Raw genomic sequence first — 26,936 nt, forward strand, 5'->3', positions numbered from 1 at the left:
CTCTGATCTGCTGCGGGCTGTGAAAGAACGTAACTGCACCTGTTATAATTATGTGTAAAATAAGAGTTCAGACGTTCTGATTCAGTAGTCTAGCACAAGGCCAGAAATCTGGAGTTAACAAGAGCCCTTAAGTGTTTCTGCGACCAGGGTTCTGTGGACCATGCTCTGAGAAACACTGAGAGGTAAAGGTGCAAAAGGGAAGAACAGGGAGGGTCTGTAGTGGCCTCAGGTCTGAGGCTGCAGATGCTGGAGTGAAGCCACTGCCCAAAGCGTGGCCCATAGACAAACCAATCCTTTTACAGGGCTGGTGCTCACAGTGAGCTTCCAGCTAGATGTTACTTGCTCCACTCTAGAAGCAAAAAACTGGGGTCTGTAGTTAAGCCACTTGTCCAAGGTTCGTGGCTGTAAGCGGAGGAAGCAGCATGTGCCCCAGGACAGCACTACTCCAGACCGCCATCAGCTGTCCTGTGGTCAGATCATGGTGCTGATGCTGATGCTTTATGCTTATGAAGCACTTGCTACGTGTTGTGTCCAATACATTGTCTCCAATAACAACCCCACGAGCTAGACCCCTTTCAAAGATGAGGAAAAGGTGGAGCTGAGAAACTGCATGACTTGCAGGAGGTTCCCAGGCTTACTAGGATCTGAAACTCAACACTAGAACTCAGAAGCGTAAGCATCACCCTACACAGCCACTTGGGAGGCACTTCCCTTGCCCCCTCCCTCCTACATGAGTCAGATACAGGGTTCTTGGCCCCCAAAGTATCTTTCCCCCAAGGAGACGTTGGACAATGTTTAGAGAGTTTTTTTTTTTTTTTTGGTTGCCACAAGGGTAGGAGGTGCTACTGGCATGTAGTTGGTGGAGGTCAGGAATGCCGTTCAACCTCCTAAAATGCCTAGTTGCCCCCTTTACACACCAGCAAAGAATTAACAGGCCCAAAATGTCAATAGTGCCAAGGCTGAGAAATACTGAAATGACCCAACTTAGAACAACATCAGTACAGACACACACACACACACACACACACTACAGCATCCAAACCTACACCCCTACATCCTATCGAATCTGAAGAGATTGATGTAAAAAGGGGATAGAGTTGGGGGAAAACAAAGCAAGCAAGCCCCACCCACAAATATACCACAGTCACCATTAACGTCATATTTATTGTTATTTAACTGCTCAGGAAAACATATACAGGTATATACAATATGCAGGAATACAGAAGACTGCACTTTACATATTTTTTTAAAAAAGAAAGAAAAAAATAACACTCAATTTCATGAGCTATTGTCACAGTCTTCCAACCAAGCATTTCAGAAATGAATTTCTTTTAAGAGTCAAAAAAGATTACAGGATTGCCTAACACACAGCAGAGTTAAGTTTTCATATTTTACATGTGCAATAACATTTTCGTTTTCTTTTCTAAAGAGTTTGCTATGCAGTACTGATTACCAGTGTTCGGAGTCTAGTGTGTTGGGTGTGTTTTTCATTTACTTTTATTCTTTCCATTAAACCAAATTTAATGAAATAACATCCTTTTGCTTAAGGCTATTTTTAAAGCTGTTTCATTCTGGGGGTCGTGGGGAGCGAGAAAGTTTGTAAAACTTCAGGGGTTTCCGAGGTTGCCAGGACCATGAGCTAATTGGCAAAGTGTTGATGACTCAACGCTGGGACAGTCAAAGACAGAAGTTAAGACACTTTGCTCCCCGGCCTTAAGCAATTAAGGAGAAATCATTCCTGTTTCAAAAGTAAAATGATGAAGCTCTCAAACAGCTTTACACTGCAGAATCAGAGGGGTCATGGAGTTTTGCCCAGAATACGGTCAACTCTCCCACAGCCCACGGTGAGGGAAAATTCTCTTCCCTTTCCATTCCTTTTGTAGCAGAACGCAGGAACTGCCTCGGCTCATACCTTTCTCGCTGATCAATTCATGCCACCTGCTTTGTCTGCCCTCTGAAGCCAGGGTTTGCCCCAGGTCAACACTACCCAGGCGAGAACTGCAGACTCAGACCCCAGCCAAAAGGGCCGGCAGAAGGAAAGAGGGGAGAAGGGAGGGGAAGGAGTGAGGTTTTTCTGAAAGCTCCTCTCCCTTTGCTGAAAAGTTCTTTGAAATAAACAATGTGGGTGTTGTATGGTGAGCCCAGAGCCTTCAGGTCACTTGCTAAAAAAAGCCCGGATCTGCAAACTCTGAGGACCTGGAGGGGGTGGAGGAGCTCAAAGTGGAGCGTTTTAGTAAGACAAGCTCGATAACAATAACTGAAATTAAATATAACCATCACCGATTTGGGTGAAGTGGTATCAGTCACTTCTTGTCTAACCCACCCGGGAATCTATGTGCCCCCCACCACAAGCCATAAACGGCTTTTGCAGGCATCAACAGCACCCAAAGGTGCCTGTCCATGCCAACCACCACTCATCTCTGCTCAAAGCAGTTATTCCTTTGTGAGATGCTTGGGACATGGCTCTAGTTTTGCAACACGGTGAGATTCCATCAAAAGTTGGGGAGGGGGCAGAGGAATTCCAGGGTTCAAAACTAAAAGGCGTAGGAATCAGTCATTTTGTTATATTCTCTTTCTTTGTCCTCTAGCCCTCGGGAGTCTGCAGATCCCTGCAAAGAAATACATCCAGGCTCAGAGAAGGCTGAGCAGGCTGAGCAAGAAGCTGCCTCATCCCTCCCAGGGCTGGGGTTGCCCAGGTTGGACTGGGGATGGAATGGGAGAGATGAGGAGATACACACAGTCCCCTCCTTCTTCCCTGGGATGCCCGGCCAGGAACAGCTTTCAGAAAAGGGAAAGGGCTGAGAACTCAGCCTCCTCCAACTCCAGCGCCCGAGGCACAGCTGGCCTGACTGCAGCAAGGGCAGCAGCCTGGCTCCAAAGACTGCAGGCTGGGAGCACACCATCCCCCATGCAGACCAAAGGCTGCTTAGCACAGCGTGAAAATACAGGGCCTGGGCATTTGCAAGGAGGCCCAGAAAAGGAGAGAAAACACTACTGTCGAACATTCCAACTCCTTCCCACAGAGCAGAGCTGGACACGTCCTCACGTCCATCACAGAGAGGGGCGGCTTCCAGCAGGAGAAGAGAGAACCCAAGTGGAAGGGAACTGAAGGCTGAGCACTGTGTTTGCAGGAACGAAAATATATTTTCTTAGGGAATAGACAAAACAAAATCCCAGGCGGAATACCTAAGGGGGGCATTCATTGTTTGGCTCCTGCCTAACTGATGACACTTGGGTGTCAATATATAATATTGTGAAGACAATCTGACTTTCACCCGGCAATATTCCAGAACTACTATTCTCCAGGATTTCCATTTTAATAAGCAGTGAACAAAGCAAAAAGAAAATAAAAGGGGAGGGGGTAAGAAAAGGAAAAAGAATAAAAAAGAAAGCAACTCTTGTCTTATTATGAAATAACAATACTTGGACATACAGCAGCATGAAAATAAAACAAAGAAAGAGGTCATCTAAAAAATGTATGCCAAGATTACCGAAACATGGGGAGTATCTAGAGGAAAAAGGCTTAAGCAAAAGTTTGCTAACTGCAGAAGGGTTAACACTGGTAACATACTGTGGCAGACAAGTTTCTTTTTTAAAAAAACTTTTGAGGTTCCCCCCCATTTTAAATTAACCCTTTCCGGTCCATATGCCACTAAGCAGGTACCAACCTAGAGAGAAAAAAAAAATCATACACTCAGCAATAGTGGCCCTTTCAAATTAACAGAGGGGTGGGGTCAGGTTGAGGGGGAAGGAGACAGAGAAGGGGAGGGGAAGGGCCTGGTAGAGGAGGGGGTCTTTCTTGTCATTCAAGTTAGGGCGGCCACAAATGTCCCGAATCTGTTGGAGATGTCAGAATGCAGGGACCGCCAGGTGGGCACGGAGGCCCGAGCCTTGGCGTCACCCACGTCGTCTGTGCAGTGGACAGACAGGCACTGCAAGTGGCTGCCAGGCTGGGTTGCTGAGGCCTTGTTTGCCGGGAGGTCGTGGGCTGTGGAGAGAGAAGGAAGAGAGGACATTAGTGGCACGCTCATCTCTGAGGGACATCATAATGGGGGCCAAAGTGGCAGAGGCATACAAGAGAGGCACCGTCCACGCCCTCTTTCCATGGCTAAAGCTGGTCCCGGAGGATCTAGAGATGTTGTTTCGAATCCTCTTGCTGTTACCTCTGATTCATCTCAGCCAAGGGAAGACCCACCCTCTTGGGCCTCAGTTTCCCCACTGGGAAACCGGAAAGTGAGGCAGGATAAACTCAAGAGTTTGCCCATCTCTGATGCACCAGAGTTCCCAAAAGATTAACTGGACATGATCTAAGTCAGGAATGCTTCCTGGAGGAGGGGCATCTAAACTGGGCATCAAAGGATGTGTAGGAGTTCGCCACATGCCGTGAAAGGGTGGAGGGGAGGACTGTGTGGGTCCAGAACACAGCCTGTTTGCGTGTCATCCTCTGGAGAGACATTTGCTCAGGGTCTACCATGAGCTGGGAACTTTCTTAAAATGTGCCAGACTGCATACCAACTCCAAGAGTAAGGATGATCACCTCTACTTTATATCTAAGAAAACTGAGACTCAGAGAGGGAAAATGACTTGCCCCAGGTCACATAGGAGAAAGTGTGGAGTCACAGCACCCTTCTCAGAGGAGCAGGAAGGATGGAGAAGGTGCCTGTGGACACCCAGCTTGGCACAGCTGAGTCACAAAGACTAGAAGCCCACAGCTCCCCAAGCCCCAAGTGCTCCCCAATCCTCAAGCACTCCCCAAGCCCCAAGCACTCCCCAAGCCCCAAGCACTCCCCAGGACTTTCCAATTGCTCCCTTTTCAGCCCCTTCCCACCTCTGAAGGTTCTGCCCCTCACTGGTGTGCAGGGGCTGAGGCTCCATGGAAGTGACTTTGAAAGTGGGGACATGGGAGAGGAGGAGCTCTTCAGGACACCTGCCTATGTCTTTCATTCCCTCCTATGCTCTGGCCATGGCTTTCTCATACTCCATTTTACAGATGAGAAGTCTGAGCCCCAGAAAGGCACAGAAACTTTCCTGGGGTCACACAGCTCCAACCTAACAGCTGAGAGAATCCAGTTCTAGCTCCACAAAGGGACCCGAGGCCAGTCCCCTCCTCTGAAAATGGGGGTGTCTGCCCGGCTCATGCACCTCCTTTTATGATGGCTAGTCAACTAGGCTGTTGATATGTACAAGGTGTTTGTATAAACTGTAAAGTGCTGTCTTCACAAGGACAGAGGGTGAAGTGTTCAGAGGAGGAAAGACAGAGAATCTGAGCTCCCCAGTCAGACCAGCACAAAAGCACCATTCTCAGCTGCTACATGAAAGGACTCTGGGTGCCTGGGGTGGGGGAGTCTATTCCTCTCCCATACCCTTAATGAAAATCCCCTGATCCCCCTTCTCACTGAGTCACACAATGCCAGAAAGCACCACAGATCACAGGGATGTCTGTGTTAGACGCGCTTGAGGAGAAAGTAGTCTGACAACCATTCACATCTTAGTATAAATTAGACCAGCGCAGGCAATTTGCAGGACTTCTCATTTACGGTTACCATGTGACCACTGGCTCTGTCCTGAGACCTGCCATATGTCAATGAAGAGTCTCATTATTCCTATTTCCTAGAGTCTGACTTTAGAGTATGCCCACGGTCACACAGCCTGGAAGGGACAGAAAGCTGGTTTTGAATATGGGCTGATGTTGAATTTCTGCCTCAGTAGAAGTGAAAAAAAGTTGAGATTGGGGGTGGGGGGCTCTGCTCCAGCTGCGGGAGCACACCCAGATACTGCACTCCATGACCGGCCTGCCCTCAATCCTCTGTGCAAGCCCAGCCAAGGGCCCTGTGCCAGGCAGGAGTCACCCGCCTGCCCTGCCCTCTGGGATTAAGCAGGAGGCCTCCCCCAGGAGCTGAGCCACTGCATGCAGAGAAAACCCTCCCAGAGAGATGGGCCCAGGCAGTTGAGGACAGGCCATGACTAACTGGGCTTGGGGCCCCCACCCTGGAGCCCCACAGACACCTTGCTTTGGGATCTGCATGCTGGGAGGAGCCGGAGCTGGGGAGGAAGGCGCCTTCCTTGGCCACTTCATTCATTCATGCAATTAACATGCCTTTATTGAGGACCTTCTATATGCCAGGCATGGTACAAGCCCTGCGGATCTAGCATGGAACAGGACAGACACTGTCCCCACCCTCCTCCTGGAGCTGACGGTGAGGCCAGGAAACAGTATCTCTTTGTGACCAAAGCACAGTCACTTTGGAGTCACAGCCCCACTACTATGTGGCCAAGGCTCTACCATGTTCCCTCTCTGGACCTCAGTTTCCCCATTGGTAAAATGGGGATGACGTCATCTCCCCTGGGGCCTTGTAATGGCCTGGCACACAGAGAGACCCCCAAACAGTGCTGCTGGGACTGTCTTTCATATCTGGGAGGGTCATGGGGTGAGGGGGGCTTTGCAGCCACTTAGAAGCCCCTAAAGCCCCATTACTTCCTGGGGCCCAGCCAGCTGGGCATGTTCCTGGCCATGAAACAAGAGTCTTTGCCCCATTTCACAGAAGGAGAAACTGAGGTTCTGAATCCAAGGTTTCAAAGCTAGTTCATAGTGGTGAAATCTGGATGCTATTAATACCCCACCCAGGGCTTCCTGGGGAGAAGGTACCCCAGGAAGCTTAAGGCATCAGATGCAGGGTTTCCAGGAACATGGCAGGCCCTGGATTCTGGCAATACTGAGGCACAGTGCCCCAACCTTTGCTCTTGAACCCATGCTTGCCTTGTTCCCAGTGACCCCTCCACCCTACCCTGCCTAATGTCTCCAAAGGAATTTTATTCCAGCACTGCAAGATCTGGATTGGTGGGGGTGGGGTGAGGGAAGTAGTATCTGCCACAGAGAGAGAGAAAGAAAGAAAATCTGAAAGGGGGTTATTTCCCCAACTTTGCCCACATTATTGCAAGGAATGAACATAGCAATGCTTGTGCCCACTTTACAGATGAGGAAACAGACTCCGAGGGATAAAGCTCCTTGCCAAAGGAGAGAGAAACTCTTTGCTCTGGGGCTGCAAGCACCCAGAAGGTGAAAGAAAATTCCTGAGCAACACACTGGGCAGAGGAAGCTGCGTCTGCCAAGCGATAGGTAAGACAGACCCAAATGGCCAGATTTTCTAAAGATGCTTTCATCCCCAGGTTACAGACATCAGCATGCGGTGCACTAATGCCAGAAACCATTGCTGTTCTTATTAGGGGTGGACTTAATGAGGGCGTCCCAGGCACACAACTGAACACTTCCGTGTATTATCTAACTCCATCCCCCAGCAAGCCCATCAGTGGGGGTGCCCCTTCTCCCCACCCTGGCAGGGCCACCCTGGGCTCAGAGAAGGTGAGAGGCTTGCCAGATGTCACAAAGCATGGGTGCAGGATTCCCTAGCCTCCGCCTAGAATGAGCAAGAGAGCCTACCAGTCTGGTATCCACAGGGAACATTTTTAAGAGAGAATATTATTCTTCAGTTCTTGACAACCCAAGCATGACCAAACTCATCCTCCCGCCGGATTCATGCCAGCTAGGGGGACCTAACACGCCCTCAGACCGCGGCTCCCCAGGGCTGCCGAGTCGCTGCCAATAAATCAGTCTCACGGAAGCTGCCTCAAGTCATGGCCTGCCCCAGCTCCAGAGAGGCCCTCAGTCTCCACTCCTTGAGGCAGCAAGCATGCCAGCCCCCACACCAGGACCCAGAGATAAAACCACCCCCTTACCAAACTCCCAGGGTTGAGGGAGACCCTGGAGTCACTCAGCGCCCGGCACTGGCAGACACCACAGAACCCAGTGGGTGCTGTTCTGTTTTCCACTTGATTATCAGCCTCCCCCATCAGACTGTGGCCATGTGGAGAGCGGCAGGTTTGGCCTGTTCACCTCTGGATCCTGCACATGCTGGGCCCTCAGTTGGGTCCAGTGCACTGACTGTGAAGCACCCTTCATCCCCATTTGACAGATGAGAAGACTGAGGCTCTAAGGGGCAGGAGCTACCCAGGGGTCACCCAGGGTCAGGCCACCAGCTCTAGGGGTGTGGCTCTCTCCTCTCAGCCCAGGATTCCCAGCTGGTCAGGCCAGGGTGGAATCCCAAATGCCCTGTACCTGGGCAGCTCCTGTCTGCAGAGCCACAGTTTCCTCATCTGCAACTTGGGGATAGTGATTCCTGCTGAGTCTGGCTAACAGCAGCGTGGGGCGACCTCACAAGAGACTGGCAATACCACGTACATGTTGGGGGGTCAGTCCCAGAGGCTGCGGCAACATTGTCTCAAAACAGATAACCCTTTGTGTGCCTCACCTGAATCAGGCAGCACGGGGCGGGGTGGGGGTTGGGGGGCCAGGGGAGGGGCCTCTGGTTCTTGGGGACTGATGGGCACGCCTGCCCAGCAAGGAAAGACTGAAGGACAGTTTTTAAGGACAGCTATGGTCAGAAAGAACCACCTCACGCCCCATGCCCAGGGTCAAGGCCCAGAGCTGAGACAGACACCCCTGCTATTTCTCCTCCCAAAAGCACTTCTCAGCTTTTCTTCATGGCACAGATCCTCGCTGATCTTCCAGCCTCTTCCTACTACCCCATCACCCCTGCCGTGAACACCACAGCATTTCATTTGGTCATCATGCTGCAGAGGTTCAGGCTGCCCCCTGCTCACCCCGCTGCAATCACAAGACCCACGTCGGATTCCGTCTTCCAAACTTCTCCGTCCACAATGGAGACAGTAAGTTCCATTAAGGGAAGGAGAGAACCAGGAGCAGGTGCCAAAAAAAGCAATTGCGTGAATAACTCAAGTCACTCCGTTTCTCTTATAGGGTTCAACAATGATAGCGGCCACCATTCGTGGAGCAAGGAACTTTTGGGCACATCACTTCAGCTCTCAGAACCTTGGTTCTACAAAACGGGGAAAATAATAGGACCGGCCATCATGGAGGCAGTTAGGAGAATTTAGTGAAATGATCCATGCAAAATGCTTAGCACGTGGGGCGCTCCTGCCAACACTGGCTCTGAGTACAGCCTGTCGATGTTGTTGGCCAGCCTGGAGGTGACAGCGGGGACCTGCAGGGCTGGGTCCAGGGAGGACTGAGTGACTCTTCTGCAGGCTGTGCGTGGAGTGAAGGGAGAATGGAAAAGAGGGGACGTTTACCTGGGGATGTTGCATTTTAAATTTTGCTTCTAGAGATGCCACCCACCCATAGAGGGGGCCGAGTTTTCTTTTTTTCTTTAAAGTCAGCAAAACAGGCCTCATCATCACCCTGCTCTGCACTAAAATCCCCGGACCAGGTTCCAATGTGGGTGAGCCACGTGCTCAGGCGTCGTGAGCCGGGCGGAGGTGGCTGCCACCTCCCACGCCAGGCAAAGGGCTGCCTCGGTGGTTCTCCCAGCCACAGTTCCACCATTGAGCCCCAGGGAAGGAGACTCCTGACTCAGCCACCTCCTGCCCCGCTGCCCACCTGAGGGAAAGCCAGGTGTATTTGGGGGGAAGGACAGAGCCCAACAACTGCCCATATCAAGGGCTCCCCGGGTACTCCCCCAGAGCATGGCCCGGGCCAGGTGCCAACCTCTTCTGTCATATGGGAAGAATAAGAGAACCTACCTCACGGGCTGCTAGGAGGATTAAGTGAGATGATAGCTGGAAAGTCTTCAACATATGGTGAGCCCTTTGTCAAAAAAGGGTAGCTGCTCTGACACTTACCATTCTTTTGTTGTTGCTGTTGCTGTTTTTCTTTTAGAGACAGAGTCTCGCTCTGTCACCCAGGCTGGAGGGCAGTGGCACAAAAAAAAGAGCTCACTGCAACCTCAACCTCCTGGTGTCAAGCAATCTTCCCACTTCATCCTCCCAAGTAGCTGGGACTATAGGTGCGCACTACCACACCTGGCTAATTTTTTAAAATTTATTTTGTAGAGATGAGGATCTCACTATGTTGCCAAGTCTAGTCTTGTATTCCTGGGTTCAAGCAATCCCCCCATCTCAGCCTCCTGAAGCACTGGGATTACAGGGGTGAGCCACCATGCCTGGCCACATTTTTCCTTCTAATCCCCTAACCTGGTACTACTGTTGCTCTTTACAGATGAACTGAAAGACGGTCCAGAGAGTCAGAGCCGGATCAAGGTCACACAAGGAGTCAGAGGCAGAGCCAGGCCTGCGATCCAGCCTCTGGTTTTCGTTTTGTTTTTTGTAGAGATGGGGTCTTGCTATGTTGCCCAGGCTGGTCTCAAACTCCTGGGCTCAAGTGATCTGCCCACCTCGGCCTCCCAAAGTGCTGGGATTACAGGCGTGAGCCACCATGCCCAGCCCACTTTTACTGTTCTTGGCACTGGAGGCAGCCAGAGCTAGAAGTGCCATGTGCTAGCTTCGTGCCATGGGGCAGTTTCTTCGTCCCTGTGGGTGCTGGAAGCTGCCGAGGCTGGGGTCAGGGTGCAATCCCAGGCCGAGCCAGAGAATGAGAATTCCGGGCGTATTTTTAACTCGGAGCTTATGTAAGAAGCAGTGTGGGCCCCAGCACACAATAGCGGATGACTCTCGCCCAACTCACCCTCGCTGGATTCCGACAAAGGGAAATGTATTTTGGTTTTTCCTTTATTTGGACCTGGTGCGGGGAGACATTGGGTTCTGTGACAGCTGCCACTCAACTGGGGGGCTGGGCGATGGGCCTGGAAGCTGAGGCAGGTCTGGTGGCCACAGGGCTGAGCCACCACCTCTTGGAGCCTTCGTGCTACAGCCTGGGAGTCCCTTAGCCCCCCACACACACTTATCTGTGACCCCTAGACCTTGGTAGCTTTTCTGTTCCTCACCTCCTTAGAAGGGCAGGGCCATTACATCCAAGCCAGCCGCAGGCATTCCAGGTCACTCTTCACTCTTCCCCATCCCCCACAGTCAGCCCAGGAACCAAGGAGGGAAGAGGTTGCCGCCAAAGTCTGCCCACTTTTCTCCTGCCCCGCTGCCCTACCCTGGCCCACACACCCACCATCTCCTGCCTGCAGTCGCCACTTTGCCTCACTCTCTGCTTGCACACTGCGCTCCAAACCTGTGAGCTGGAGGAGTTTCCTGAAGCACCAACCACAGCAGGCCTCTCTCCTGCTTGAAACTTCCATGGCTCCCCAGTACCTCCTAGCTCTGCATGCCCTAGCCCGACTCCCTCTCAGGCCTCCAACCTCATCTCTCAGCGCTTTCTCCTGCACTACAAGCCCCAGCTATACGTTCCCTCAACAGAGTCCTGATCCTTCCACCTCCACACCTTTGCTGCTGCGGATTTTTCTGCCTAGAGCACCTGCCCCTCCTCACCCCAGGTGACTCCTGCCATCCTACCTGGCTGTCAGCCCCATGGCGATGTTCCTCCAATGCCCCTACTCTGAGATACGTACACTTCTCTCCCTGCTGGCAGATGGCACCCTGGCCCCGGCTACCATGATGGTAATGATACTGTTGCTGCAGCCTGGCTGGCTTCAGGGACATGCTCACACATCTCGCTCTGGCAGAGGGGTGTTCTGAGGTCAGGGCCCCTCACCAACAGGCCACGAAACACAGAAAACATCACAGGGGACTTTGGAGTCAGATGGCCAAGGTCTGTATCCTGGCCCCTGGCATTTTTCCCAGCAGCTCAAGCTTGGGCAAGTCACTTTCCCTCTCTGAGCCTCACCTTCCTTCTCTGTGAAATGGGAAGGGGATAAGGTTCTATTGTGCCTGGTATAAGGCAGGTGCCCAGGAAAATGCTACCAGCTATCAGGGCAGACAGAAGTCACGGGAGTACACAGTCTTGCCCAGTAGAAAGTAAAGTCACAGGGTTTTTTTTTTTTTTTTTTTTTGGACAAGGTCTAGCTCTATTACCCAGGTTGGAGTACAGTGGCGTGATCACAGCTCACTACAACCTCTGCCTCCCAGGCTCAAGCAATACTCCCACCTCAGCCTCCCAAGTAGCTGGGACTACAGGCATGCACCACCACGCCTGGCTAATTCTTGTATTTTTTTTTTGTAGAGATAGGATTTCACCATGTTGCCCAAGCTGGTCTCGAACTCATAAGCTCAAGCAATCCGCCTGCCTCAGCCTCCCGAAGCACTGGGATTATAGGCATGAGCCACCGTGCTTGGTGGTCACAGGCTTTTGACTGCAGCGCTAAGACCTGTCTCCAAGAACCCACCACTGAGAAATGTGGAGGACTTGACCCCTGTGGAGTTGGCCCCCACGACCCAACTAGAACCCATCTGCAGGGCCCCACAACCCCAAGAACGACCCTGCCTTGGCTGCCTGTGCACACTTGATCCCTGGGCCATGTCCCCTTCCATAGAAAGATAGATGGGGCCTGGGAAACTCAAAGACTCTGGGCTCAGGGGCAGAAACAGCAAATCTCAGCCAGAAGTCAGAGATCAGAAAGAGGGTCTACATGGCCACCAACCAAGCGGGAAAACAGCAAACCTTAAACTTCACAGTTGGCCCCCACCCGAATCCTCCCAGACACGCATCAGCTTAGAGGTTGTCTCAGCTCTGAGCTTGGAGGTCTGAGTTCAAAGCCCACCACGGTCTGAATCTCCACTCTGGCCCTCACTAGCTCTGTGATCTTGGGCGGGTCTACTTGCTGAGCCTCAGTTTCCCTATCTGTAGAAGGGGATAACAATCCCTCTAGTGACAATGGCCTGGAAACCCTGAGGGCAAACATGCCCGTGTGGCTCCCACCTACTTCCTGGCACACGGTAGGCACCTGGTAAGTATTTGTTAAATGTTTTAATGAATGGCTCACATTTTCATCTCAGCTCTGTCCCCTTGCTTCTGTGTGATCCCCCTCTCTGGGCCTATTTGGCAAGTCACTAAAATGACTAGTGGTTTGGGTAAATGTACAACCCTCCCCACAAATCCCTTCTGTCCCTCTGGGGCAATCAGATTCACATTTCAGCTGGGCGAGGTGGCTTACATATGTAATCCCAGCAGTTTGGGAGGTACAGGTGAGAGGATTGCTTAAGGCCAGGAGTTCGAGACCAGCCTGATCCTGTCTCTATAAAAAGCTTTTTTAAATTAACCAGACATTGGCTGGGCGTGGTAGCTCACACCTGCAATCTCAGCACTTTGTGAGACCGAGGTGGGCGGATCACTTGAGGTCAGGAGTTCGTGACCAGCCTGGCCAACATGGTCCCATCTCTACTGAAAATACAAAAATTAGCTGGGAGTGGTGGTGCATTCCTGTATTCTCAACTACTTGGGAGGCTGAGGCAGGAGAATCGCTTGAACCTGGAAGGCAGAGCTTGCAGTGAGCCAAGGTAATGCCACTGCACTCCAGCCTGGGCCACAGAGTGAGACTCCATCTCAAAGAAAAAAAAAATTAACCAGACATGGTGGTGCATGCTGGTAGTCCCAGCTTTTTGGGAGGCTGGGGCAGGAGGATCTATTGAGCCCAGGAGATTGAGGCTGCAGTGAGTTGGGATCATGCCACTGCACTCCAGTCTGAGTAACAGAGCAAGACCCTGTCTCTAAAAAAAATAAAGAAATATTTTACATTTGATATAGGCAAGAGGCTGGTCCAGGAGTTCTCCCTAAGCAAAGGCCACTGAGACACCTTGACCTGAGCTCAAGGAACCACCACCCACAACCCCAAGGATGGGGACTGAGGGACAGTGGCCAACAGCCTGAGTGACACTTCAAGCACCCCACCAGGGCCATGCAGAGCCGGAAGCAGGCCCAAGGGACTAGCCACTCCTTGGCCCAGCCCTGTGCCTGTGTCTCCTGCCCTTTCTCTCCCCCCCATCAATGACAACTTCCAGCAATAATGTCACCGTGGCAATCGAGAAAAGGGAAAAGGAAAGCAGACCACGTCTCTATGCCAGTCAGTTCCAGGGCGTGACCGTGAACATGGCCTGCAGGCTCAGTCAGTCTCAGTGAATGACTCCAACACCCAGCGGGAGAGAGGGCCCGACACACTAGCCCATTTTACAGCAGAGGACACTGAGCCTCAAGGAGGTGATGCCACAGGCCCAGGGTCACACAGCCAGCCAGCCGCAGAGCCAAGGTCACACCCAGAGATGTCTGATGTCACAGTGTGTGGTTTTTATCAAAGTTGCATGAAAAAGGGAAACATCATTGGCCAAAGTGACTGGCACGACCTCTCCCACCCTACGACCACCCCCAATTTCTCTCTTGCAAGTGTTCTCTCAATCTGTCTTGTTCTTGCTCTCTCTCTCTCCCTCATGTCTTGCTCTTATTCACCCTCCTTCTGTCCATCATCCATCCTCTCTCTCCCTGTCTCTCCTTCTTCTTCTTCCTAGCCCTCCATCCATATCTCCCTCCCTCCCTCCTTCTCCCCCTCCCTCTTACTTTCTCATTCTTCTCTCTCTCTCTCTCTCTCTCACTCTCACTTTTTGGGGAAAAAGAAAACAAACCCGAGGCTTGCAGATGGGATGAGAACTTCCCAGGGTGACACAGAAGCTGAGGACAAAACCCGACAGCCCCCCGCCCCTTCAACGCTTCTTCCCTCACCACTGATGTCACTGAAGTTTCAGCTGCAACCTTCCCCCATCTGACAGGAGACAGCACACGGCGGGGACAGGGGCTCCTGGGGGCAGGGAGGGCCTGCATTCCCCTTCTGCCCTGGGCACAGAGCCAGGTGCAAAGACAGCCCCCCAACTCATGATGGGCGGGAGGGCCCTACAAGGCCCCCCCTTTCCAGGCCCCACGAGGGTGAAGCAGAGGCCTCGCGCCGGCCGCTGCAGCAGTGCAGTCTGGTGAGAGACTGGGCCAGGCCCCTGGAAGCCTTCAGAAATTAATTTGAGTTGACTTGGCTGAGGGCAGCTGTCATTTAGATTGAGAACTGGCCAAGGGCTCCACGGAGGAGAGGTTGCAAGGACATCATCGGAACCAGGCTGCCAGGAGCTGGGGGCAGGACTGGGAAATGAGGGAGGAAGCTGGGTCCTGGGGACCGTCCCTGGCCCTGAAGGAGGGGATGAGGTGGTGCGCGACAGCCCCGGACGGCAGGATGGCCAGAGCAGGCTCCTCACACCAGGCCTGGGTGTCTCTGATTGGGCTCCTTGTCCTGGCACCTCCGGCCATGCAGCCAGTGACCTGTGACAGATGCAGCCCTGCACACCCCCGGGCCACTCCTGACCTGTATGCTGCTAAGATTTGACAGGCCCCAGGGGGCTGAGGGCCGGTCGCTCAGCCTGCACCTTCCTCTTGATGGAGGCGTTGCCAGGGTGCTTATGCAATAGCACAGCCCATCAGTTCTGGGGAAATCCACTCCTCTGAGCCTCAATTTCCTCATCTATGAAATGGGGATGGAGACAGTATCGTTCTCATAGGAGGGAGGGCCCGGGGGCAATGCAAGCACAGTGCTTAGCACAGTGCCAGGGACTGACTTCACCCCATAAATATTAGCTGCCACTCGGGAGAGACTCTCAAATATAATAATAGTATTTGCTGGTAATACCGGTAATGCTGGTAATAGTATTACCAGTAAGTACTATTATTATATTTGAGAGTCCCTCAGCCCTATCTCCAGCACAGTCCTCCCGCTCTCTGTTTTCTTGCCTTCTTGCCCAAGATTCACCCACATAGTGTTAGACCCCATACTGAGTGGCCCTAGGCAGGATGCCGTACCTCTCTGAGCCCCAGCATGCTCACATAGAAACTGGAGCAACTAAGCACCAGTGCTGACACCTCACTGAGCTCCTAGCATTCTGCCTGGCAAGTGGTAAGTCGTTCAACAAATAATGATTTCTATTTATTTAAAAAAAAAAAAAAAAAAAAACAGACAAACAAAAAAAAACAAGCAAACAAATAGAGGCCGAGTGCGGTGGCTCACCACTGTAATTCCAACACTTTGGGAAGCCGAGGCAGAAGCATTGCTTGAGCCCAGGAGTTCAAGACCATCCTAGGCAACATAGCAGGACCCTGTCTCAAAATAAAAATAAAAAATAAAACATTAGCCAAGTGTGGTGGTGTGTGCCTATGGTCTTAGCTACTTGGGAGGCTAAGGTGAGAGGATCACTTGAACCTAGGAGTTCGAGGCTGCAGTGAGCTGTGATGGTGCTGTTGCATTCCAGCCTGGGTGACAGAGCAAGAGCTTATCTCGAAAGAAAGAAAGAAGATGAAAGAAGGAAGGAAGGAAGGAAGGAAGGAAGGAAGGAAGGAAGGAAGGAAGGAAGGAAGGAAGTGAGGGAGGGAAGGAGGGAGGGAGGGAAAGGAAGGAAGAAAGGAAGGAAGGAAGGAAAAGAAAGAAAGAAAGAAAGAAAGAAAGAAAGAAAGAAAGAAAGAAAGAAAGAAAGAAAGAAAGAAAGAAAGAAAGAAAGAGAAAGAAAGGAAGAAAGAAAAAACAATATTCAGATTTATTTGGAATTAAAGCCTCATTGCTTGCAGCCCATTGGAGGAAAAATGAGGTTCAGTGCAAGTCTGGATTTTTAAAAAACACATTTTCAAAGTGCTGATACTTTGGGTGCAGGTCCTATGGAGCACCTGCCTCATCCCCCCATCCATGGGTCTGCCAGGAGTTCTGGGGTGTTTTCCTGTGTCGGGTCAGCACAGCTGGCAAGGGGCCGGCTTACCCGTGTAAGTTCCCACGCACTGCTTCATCCCCGGGGAAGGGCTTTGCATAGGGGTCAGCTGTGCACAGTCACGCACTTTGGAGACAGAGGCCTGGCTTTGAAATCCATCCCTGCCACTGTGGGGTTGTGGGATCCTGGATCAACCACTTTGATGCCTCCATTGCCTCCTCTGAAAAATGGGTTTGGTCATTCCTTCCTTGCAAAGAGGGGGATGAACTGGTACCCAACCGACACTCAAAGTCCTGCTACCATTGTCAATTCCCCAAGCCTGGGCCTAGGGCAGCCTGGAGGAAGGGAGTCCTCGTGAGGCCACTAAAAACGTGGCAATGAGCCGATCACAGCCACACGTGGGCCTCCAGCCATGTGCTGGGCACTGAGCTCAGAGAGGGGAATCCAACACAGCTCCCACCCCCAAGAGCTCCCAGCCTATGGGAGAGGTATTCCGGTAAACATGAACCTGCAAAACAGAGCAGGAACTCCACCAGAGCAAAAGGCAGGCCCGTGTTGTGAGATCTGAGTGGAGAACTGGGGATCCTGGAAGACTTCACAGAGGAGGGGGTGTGCAAGTTGGGGGTTAAGAATGAGTAGCAAGCTCTGCAGGAAGAGAAGACAAGAGGAGCACTCCAAATCCAGGCGTGACTCCTTCCAAAGCAAGAGGCTGGCCCAGGGACCCTGATTTAGGGATGGGTGTGAAACGAGGGAAGAGGAGACTGCAAAATTCAAGTGAAGTCAGTCACGGAGACCACTGCAAGAAGTTAGACCGTGTTCCTGCCAACAATGGGGAGCCAAGGAAGGCTTCAGAGCAGAGAAGGAGCATCGAGAATCCATCAAAATCAATAAAGAGGCTTGCACCTCATGCATCTAGCCTTGCCATAGAACACCTGACTTAGAAACATACTCCCATAATGAGAACCAAGTCCCTTGTATTCTCCAACTCTGAGCAAGGTAGGGGAAAAGAGTCCCACTTCCATGGGAACAGTACCTTGAGAGAGCTTGGGTCTCACTGGACTGGCCCGGTGCCCAAGGCAGCTTCTGAGTCAGGTGACTCTAACTTGGGGCCCTAAGAAATTCAGCTTAGTTCCTCATTCCAGCCCTGCCACATCTTAGGCGGTGACCTCTACAAAGGACTCCACCTCCCTGTGCCTCCGCTTCCCCTCTGCACAATGGATGTGATCATCATGCCCTGTGCATTACATCACCAAGTCCTCTCTGAGGCTACAGGTAGGGAATCGGAAGCCTGAGAGAAATGGGGACCTGTGCCAGGTCATCCAACAGTGAGCAGAAGGGTTGAGGGCAAGTCACTTAATCTGTCTGTGTCTTGGTTTTCCCATCTGTGAAATGAGATCTTAGACCTACTGGGCAGGGCTGCCAGGAGAATGACATATGATAATATTAACAATAACATAATTACAGCTAGTACCTATCACATGTTCATTCTTTCAAATTCAGTAATTCCTCACGTAACCTTGGAGGAAGCATCTATTCTCCTAGTCCCATTTCTCAGATAAAGACCCTGCTAGGGTCAACCCACTACACCCCACAAATCAAAACTGGCCCACTCCTTGTTTTTGTAAATAAAGTTTTATCAGAATACAGCCCTGCTCATTTGTTTACATTTTGTTCATGGCTGTTTTCCTAGAGGTGCATCAGATTGTAAGCACTGGGGCAGAGCTCTCCAGAGAAATGGTTAACCAAATATCTGGGCACCTCATGACCCCGTCAAGGTAACACATAAAATTAACCATCACCGTGTGTAACCCACAAACCTAAAATATTTGCTAGAGATAGGGCTCTTTGCAGAGAAGGTATGCTGACCCTTGAACCTGAGGCCCAGAGACGTGATGTCACTCGTCCAAGTTCGCATAAGAGGAGGTTGCAAGCCAGGCACCCAGTGGGTGCTCAGTCCATGCTCCTGATCTATGAAGATTCATGCTGTCACTTTTAGGGAGTCAGAAATGTCCTCGTCATTTGCTATGGCCCTCAGCTTCCTTCTTGGGCTACAGCAGAAACCTCTCTTTCTACTTAAAAATCAATAGAATATTATTAGGAGCAGAGGGTTGCTGTTAAAAAAAAAAAAAAAAAAAAAATCATTCCAGAACACATCCATAAAAAAGGAGAAAGGTGGGTTTTCCGAGGCCAAGTGAGTCAGCCACGTCAGGCAGGAGGGAGACTCGAGCGGGGGCTCCCAGCACTTACCCCTGCAAGGCCTCTGAGGACCCCCATGTGGGCTGTATTGCCTGCCCAGCAAAGAGCAACTCAGCTTCAACTCCAAAAGGACAGAGTGATGGGCAAAGCGGACAGTGACTGGCCAGGCAAGCAGGAACTGAGTGGGTAGTGGGTGGAGCACTGAGCTGGGGCTGGCCCAGATTCTCTCCACAGCCGTGTGAGAACCAAGGCCACGCAGCAAAAATGGCTGAGCCTGGACTCGAACCCCGGTCTTTGTGAGTCCAGAGGCTGTGTCTTCTTACCCACTCCCTGGTGTGTGCCTGGTGCAGGGGGTGGAGAGAGACAGGCGGAGCAGCAGGAGGTGGTCTGGGCTTAGAAGGAGCTGGTTAATTATTTCCATTAAAACAACGGGGAACAAAGCCCCCGGGGTGCCTGTGCCAGGCACACCTATCTTCAGTGGCGACCACCCTAGGGTTCTGGCAGATCCAGCCTTTGGCTTTCCAGGAAGAAGCGCGCCTGCCGCAAACAACCCCCAACTTGCTTTCCCTCTGGACTGGGCTCTCCTCCCCAACTCAGGAAGCCAAAGCTGGGCTCTGCCGGAAGCTGGCTGTGTGATTTCAGGCGCATCACTTGCCTTCTCTGAACTGATCTCCCCTTTGAAAGTCACAGGAGTGTCAGCTGCCAGGACCAGAACTCCATGACCTAAAGATGCCAGCCAAGTGGGTGGTCCCCATCCCAAATTATCCTGTGGACTGCTGGAAAATATTCGCTGGTCTTTACCTTGGGGGTAGGAGAGAGGATTGAGCGATGCTGACTGGCTTGGCTCTCCATGCTCTCGCTGGGCCTGCAACACCCACTGTCGTCTCTGGCGTTGACCTGGAAAGGTGGCGTGTGGTCTCTAGGGGAAGGTGGGGGCCGCCACACTCCTTCCAGCAGGAAGTGTGGGAAGAGGCGGGTGCAGGGGAGCAGGGTAAGCGACTAAGTCAACCCTGGCCTCACCTTCTGTCAAATTTTCTATAGACAAGACAAATTTTGCAACACCTATACCCCACCTCTCAGGATTTTGCGGATTTGGCCTTTGTCTCTGGTATAGAGAGTCAGGATTAAGACCCAGTGCCTCTTCCTCCAAGGGCAGAAGTCACAGCCCCTTGTCCCTGTGGTCTTCTGAGGATGGCAGAACCAGACCTAGGAAGACTGGGCTGGCAGATGATATTTATTAGGGAAACCAAGGCCCTAGAGTGGTGAGTCAAGGGCAGACGTGTGACTAGATCAGAGGATTTTGGTCCTACTGCCAAACCCAGCACTAGATTCCCTCCTCGTCCCGAAGGTTTAACCATGGAGTTTGTGGTACGCCATCACCGAGGGGCGACACCACTATTCCTGTCATCTCTGCCCTCTTCCTGGACCACCACTTTCCTTTCTGTCTTCACCTGGCTAACTATTCTCCATCTTCCTTCATCAAGGAGGTCTCTTCAAGTCCCTGAGTGGGCTCCAGTGCCCCTCAGACTGTGACACTTCATGCCAACTCTAATTGTGCTAAACTTTTCCTGTTTGTCCTGCTCTTTGCCACGACCCCAACAGTATGAGTTCCATGAAACTGGGGGCCTTGTATCACCTATTTACTTCCCACTCTGACCGTAGCACCTGGCATATAGTAGGCCCTCAGTGTGCTGACTACATCAATTCCTGGGAACAGGAACAAGCCCTAAAGAGTCCCTAAAATGAGAAACACTCAAACCACATCACCCGAGCCTCCAGACAGACCTGAAAAGGAGCTTGTCAAGGCTTCCTGGGTGCCAGTAATACAAGACTTCATTGGAAGGCTTGCCACATTTACTGAGGGGGCAACACTCTCTCACAAACCACCTAGAGATTGAGGAATGATATCTACTCACTTCCCACAACCCCAACCCAGCCAACAGACTTCCTTCAAAGTTTGAAGGTTAGACTTCTTGTTTATTTTATTTTATTTATTTATTTTTTATTTTTTTGAGACAGAGTCTCGCTCTGTCGCCCAGGCTGGAGTGCAGTGGCCGGATTTCAGCTCACTGCAAGCTCCGCCTCCCGGGTTTACGCCATTCTCCTGCCTCAGCCTCCCGAGTAGCTGGGACTACAGGCGCCTGCCACCTTGCCCGGCTAGTTTTTTGTATTTTTTTAGTAGAGACGGGATTTCACCGTGTTAGCCAGGATGGTCTCGATCTCCTGACCTCATGATCCGCCCATCTTGGCCTCCCAAAGTGCTGGGATTACAGGCTTGAGTCACTGCGCCCGGCCGACTTCTTGTTTATTTTAGACCCTGCTGGTATGTGCAAAAACCCCAAAATGGAGGTGCCTGTAATAAAGACAGAAACGCAGGAATCCCCTGGCATGAGCTGACAAGGGCCAGCAATTTCCCCCTGCCCAGGGTGATCACCCAGAAAGGCCACTCTCCCAACCAACATGCCACCTAGCCCTGAGACTGGACCTACAGGGATAATCTCTGAGATGAGTTTTAAGTCAATTCCAAGCATGGAAATGGGTGAAATTACCCTCCACCGCTCCAACATCATCTCTGGGCAGGAAGGGTGGGGCAGGTGGAGGTGTTGGTTGAGGGTTTGGGGGGGTTTGGCAGAAAGGAAAAAGAGAGACAGAGAGAGAGAGACAGTACCAGCACATTGGAGGCTAATTTTTTCCCAGGGAAGAGAACCACATGCCAGGCACTATTCTAAGCATTTCATGTATATTACTTCATCAGGTCCTCCCTTCAAAGGCAGGGGCTGTTATTCCTTTTTAAAGGATGCAGAAACAGGTTCAGAGACGTGGGGTGACTTGCCCAACACCACACAGCGAGGGAGCTGCCAACTCAGGATGAAGCCACATCAGTTTCCAAAGCGTCTTCTACTTTTTCCCCACACCAGAAAGAGAGAGAGACAATGAGAGGAGGAGGCAAGAAGGGAGAGAAAGAGGGAAGGGAAAAATAAAACACGTCTCCCACTCTTCCAAACACCCATCATCCTGCCTTCCCCTTTGGCCCGCCGACTCTGCATCTGGAAATGCCTTCCTGTTTCCTGGATTGCCACAGGGAGTAAGAGATGGGCATACTCAGCCAGGGGTTAGGGAGTGGGTCTGATTCAGGCCAGGTCTCACCCACTCACAGGGTCTGAGCCATGGAGAACCAGGCCCCCAAGGAGGCATGCAATGCAAAAGAGAAAAGCGTTTACCCTCGTATGCAGAGCTCACCCACCTGAGCAAAACTCCTGCAGAGGTGGTTTCCAGCTGCCTGTGGGTGGAGCTACAGAGAGCGCTGCTTGGTGTCGGTTGCCAAGAAACAGGCTTTCACCCAAAGACCCACCCAGACTTTATGCACATTGGGGTATAACAAGTAGATGCCTTGGGAGTTCCTACAAGCTCAGGAGTTCTATGAGTCTAGAGTTGGGTTGTCCAACATGGTAGCCACTAGGCATGCGCGGCTTTCACATTTTTTTAATAAAATCTGAAAACTGGCCAGGCATGGTGGTGCACGCCTGTAATCCCAGCACTTTGGGAAGCCAAGGCAGGAGGATCACTTGAGCCCAGGAGTTGGAGGCTGCAGTAGGCTATGCTCACGCCACTGCACTCCAGCCTGGGCCACACGGTGTGACTCTGTCTCTAAAAACAATTAATTAATTAATTAAAAATAAATTCCTCATTCATGACTAGCAATATTTCAAATGTTTGACAGCTGTGTGTGGTCAGTGGATACTGTACAGGACAGGGCTGATGGAGGACATTCCCATCCTTCCAGAAAGTTCTGTGGGACAATACTGATCTAGAAAAATAATCTACAAACTCTCTCCCAGTCTGCATCAGTGGCTGCCATGACAACTAATTTTCTTACAAAAGGCAAAGGCCCCATCAGTTTCAAGTAGGCAGGTTCCATAGACTGATGTAAATTCAGGGCTGAAAGGAGCTGGTCATCTTTTCTAGGATTATCAACCACCTGAGGCTCCCACCAAAGCGTATTTCACCTTAAGTCCATGGCAGACATTGCTAATCAGCTGCAACACTCCCTCCTAGGGAACCCGGACACGGCTTCAGAGTCTTTCTTGACACAATGCTGCAGGTCGCCAAAACTAATCCAGATTAGCACTTGATATTGAATCTGTAATCTGACCTACTGCAGTCACAAAGAGGGAGACACTGAAGCCCAGTGAAATAAAGTGAATTGCCTGAGGTCAGATGATGAGTCAAGGCCAGGACAGGATTAAAATTCACACCCCCAGCCTCCTGTTCTCCCCCAGCATGCCTCCCCAATTAAAGCTCTAGATGGTGGAAATTCGCAATCCTCAGAAATGAGGCTTGGAAATGCAGTGGCTGAGAATGAAGTAGAATGATGATAATAACAAAGCAATAATATCAAGGATGCCAAGCCATTTTTTTTTTTTTTTTTTTGAGATGGAGTCTCACTCTGTAACCCAGGCTGGAGTGCAGTGGCGCAATCTCGGCTCACTGCAAGCTCCGCCTCCCGGGTTCACGCCTTTCTCCTTGCCTCAGCCTCCCGAGTAGCTGGGACTACACGCACCCACCACCACACCCAGCTAATTTTTTTTTTTTTGTATTTTTAGTAGAGACAGGGTGTCACCACGTTCACCAGGATGGTCTCAATCTCCTGACCTTGTGATCTGCCAGCCTCAGCCTCCCAAAGTGCTGGGATTATAGGTGTGAGCCACCGCGCCCGGCAAGGATGCCAATTTTTTTTTAATCATCTGCTATGGGGCCAGCCCCAAGTCTCAGTTTTCACTGGTACCTTCCTTTATTCTCATGTCAATCTATAATGTATGCATTACTATCCCCCAGATCATGAGGAAAAGGAGAGTTAATGGCTCAGAGAGACTCGTCCAAGGCCACATAGTCACTAATTGGCAATCATAATCCAATATTGACAATGAGCATCCAGGATGCTGGATCCAGGAGCATCCAGCACTGACCACGCACAATTTCACAGTCCTCATCCTAACCTAGAGAACACAGTCCAAGCTTCATCTTACAACCTTCCCTCCCAAATCCTTTCTGGCCAGTAGAGCAGATAGCTCCCACAAGCCTTAGCCACGAGGCAGTGCAAATGCTGGTCAGGTGTAACCTGGATTTTAGAACCACTGAAAGGATGACGGAGAGAGATTCTTGTCACCCCAGAGTCACAGTCCATAGACAGTTGGGGGTTTGAAAAGCAGTCATTTCCAGGTTGAAAAACTGAGGCTCAGGGAAGACAGGATTGACGTGGCTCCCAGTCCAGTGCATTTTCCAACATACAAATTTCTGGAGAAGACTCTGGGGCCCTCCCAGGCACAGAATCATGTGGATTCAGGATCCACCTCTGCCTTGTCCCAGCTGTGTGACTTTGGACAAAGCACTTTCCCTCTCTGGGCCTCAGTCTCCCTGCAATGGAAGTAATAGTCCTGCCTTGATCAAAGAACATACGAAAAGTTTAAACATACAAGCATAAAGTGAAAAAGAAATGATTATCACCTGAACTTCACAGTACAAACCTGGTTATTTTATTTTATTTTATTTTATTTTATTTTATTTTATTTTTAGAGACAGGGTCTTACCTTGTCACCCTGGCTGGAGAGTACTGGCGCAATCACCGCTTACTCTAGTTTCAACCTCCCAGACCCAAGCAATCCCCCACCTCAACCTTCCCAGTAGCTGAGACTATAGGCATGAGCCATCATGCCCCGTTACTTTTTTTTTTTTTTTTTTTTTAAGTAGAGATGGGGTCTGGCTATGTTGCCTAGGCTGGTCTTGAACTTCTGGCCTCAAGCAATTCTTCCCACCTCAGCCTCCCAAAGTGCTGGGAATATAGTATGAGCCACCACATCCAGTCCCTGTTTTTAACTTACTCTTAAATATGCCCATAAAAGGTATTTTGAGTCCAGAAAATAATAGTCGTCGTGTCCATTTATTTGGCAGTTTGCCTGTGCTGAGCACTGCATTAAGTACATTTCGTCTGTCAACTTGGGGGTGGCAAACTACAGCCCAGTGGCCAAATCTGGCCCCCATCTGACTTTTGGGTCTTGGAGGGTTAAAAAACAAAACAAAAACAAAAACAAAAAAACTCTACAACCCCATGAGCTAAGAATGTTTTGGTGGGTTTTTTTTTTTTTTTTTTTTTTTTTAGAGATTGGGTCTCACTCTGTCATCCAGGTTGGAAGGCAGTGGCATGATCGTAGCTCACTGCAACCTCTGTCTCCTGGGCTCAAGCAATCCTCCCACCTCAGTCTTCCAAGTAGCTGGGACTACAGGCACATGCCACCATGCTTGGCTAATTTTTTACAGAGGTTGGTAGGGGTTCTCACTATGTTGCCCAGCTTGGTCACAAACTCCTGTCCTCAGGCAATCCTCCTACCTCAGCCTCCCCAAATGCTAGGATTATAAGCATGAGCTGCCACACCTGGCCTTTTTTCATTTTTTAATGGCTGAAAAAAAGTCAAAAGAAGATACCTCATAACAAATGAAAATTATATGAAATCCAAACCTCAGTGTCCATAAATAAAGTTTTATCAGAACACAGCCACACCCATCCATTGGCACATGTCTGTGACTGCTTTTGCATGACAAGGAAAGGGCTAGGTAGTTAAGTAGAGACTTTGTGGCATGCAGAGTCCAAAATATTTACTGTCTGACCCTTTACAGAAAAAGTTTGCCAACTCCTGTGTTAACTCATTCCATGGTCAAAGTTATGCCCATTTTAAAGATTGGAAAAACTGAGGCTCAGAGAAAGGAGATAATTTGCCCAAGGTCCCACAGCTGGTGGAAAGTGTTGTTGCTGGGGCTTGAACTCCTGGGGAAGAAATCCTACACCTTGAGTTCCACCGCCGGATATCAGTTATTGGTATCTTCCAGAGAGGTTGTTGGACCCGACACATGTCAGGCCACACCTGCTGGAAAAATCAATCCCAGTACTACTTGCTGAGGCTTCTCAGATATAAAATAAGGATGGAGGAAAGGGGCTGTTGTGTGTGTCCTCCTGCCCGGCCCTCCCTAGTGCTCTCCGTCTTGGGGAGAAATCGCTGCTGTGGGCTTAAGTCCTGGCGACAGGGCATTCTCTGGCAGAGCACACACAGCCGTCAACAGACTCAGCACCCAGCCCAGCAGGAGCTGGGCCAACTCAGTCCTTTTTCACCCCACTGCCTCTCTGTGTCTCAGCAGAGAAATTGCCCAAGACTAATTGCAAGTAATATTAATTTTATCAGGGATAATTACATGAAATTAATCCGGCTTCTACCTGGAAGCACTTTGTTACCATTTGCCTTTCGAGGGAGTTGGGGTGGAAATAGAGCAGTTAGGGTGTGGGGAGAAGGGAGACGGTCATGAAATTTGGACTTCACAGGCAACAGGTGTGACAAAGTACAGTCATCAAGTCATGATAGAGGCTAGCATTTAATTAGTGCCAACTGTATGCCTGTGGGCAGTGCTCCACGGCTTGGCATCCCTTAACCAACCCTAAGACAACCCGCAGGTGCAGACGTCTGTGGGACACCAGGACAGCGGTGTGCTGGCGAGAGCCCGGGTGAAGCTCTGCTAGGCTACTTCCTAGCTCCATGATCTCTCACGCAGCTGCTCCCCTTTGGGCCTCAGTTTCCTCACCTGTCAAATAGGAATAAGAATAGTAAACTGTTCCCAGTGGTTTCCAGCAGCCACTAAGCTAGCAAGACAACACACTCATCAGGGTTTGGTACTTCGCAATTGCTCCATGGATGCTGCTGTCACTATCGCCATCGTCATCATCATTATCATCATCATCAAGGAGTGTGGCTGGCAGCTGGGGGCTGGCAGTCTAGTGCCTGCACTAGGCCTAGTTTGAGGCTGGGATGGGGGAGAATCAGGAGAAAAATTTGGGGAAGGCCTAGCTTTGTCAGCCTCCCCAAGGAGGCCCCACACACAGAACCTCTGAGCCAAGACACACAACCAAGGCCCCGAACAGGCCGGGAAGCCCAGGCCGCCCCTCCCCAGACTCCAGTCCCCTACCCAGCCCCTGAGGAGCCCCATTTGCAGGTCAGAGGCTCCCCTGAGACACCAAGAAGAAAAGGGGGCCCCTCTCCCACAGCTGCTGCCGTTGCCAGCCTCCCCGAGGCCCAAGGGGGGTCTGGAGCCACTCTGAAAGGCCACCAGGCGCCAGGGGGTTCATTCAGCTGTTTTCGGGTGGCTCCAATGAGTTCATTTTACCACGGCAGAATATTAAACAGCTCCTGGGGAAGCAGATGCTGGGCTTTGGTTTCAGAGCGAGG

At 50.9% G+C, this 26,936-nt stretch overlaps 1 protein-coding gene across 1 annotated transcript in view; it reads right to left on the bottom strand.

The window, feature by feature from the left end:
• Positions 1-1,144: 1,144 nt before the first annotated feature.
• Positions 1,145-26,936, bottom strand: part of MN1 (MN1 proto-oncogene, transcriptional regulator) — a 53,254-nt gene continuing 27,462 nt past the window's right edge. Inside the window, exon 2 of the mRNA XM_026447975.1 lies at positions 1,145-3,988. Within this exon, the coding sequence (XP_026303760.1) occupies positions 3,807-3,988 (182 nt within the window). The 3' untranslated portion in view covers positions 1,145-3,806. The remainder of the gene's footprint in view (positions 3,989-26,936) is intronic.

This window comes from Piliocolobus tephrosceles, chromosome 19, assembly GCF_002776525.5.
Source record: "Piliocolobus tephrosceles isolate RC106 chromosome 19, ASM277652v3, whole genome shotgun sequence".
NCBI lineage: Eukaryota > Metazoa > Chordata > Mammalia > Primates > Cercopithecidae > Piliocolobus > Piliocolobus tephrosceles.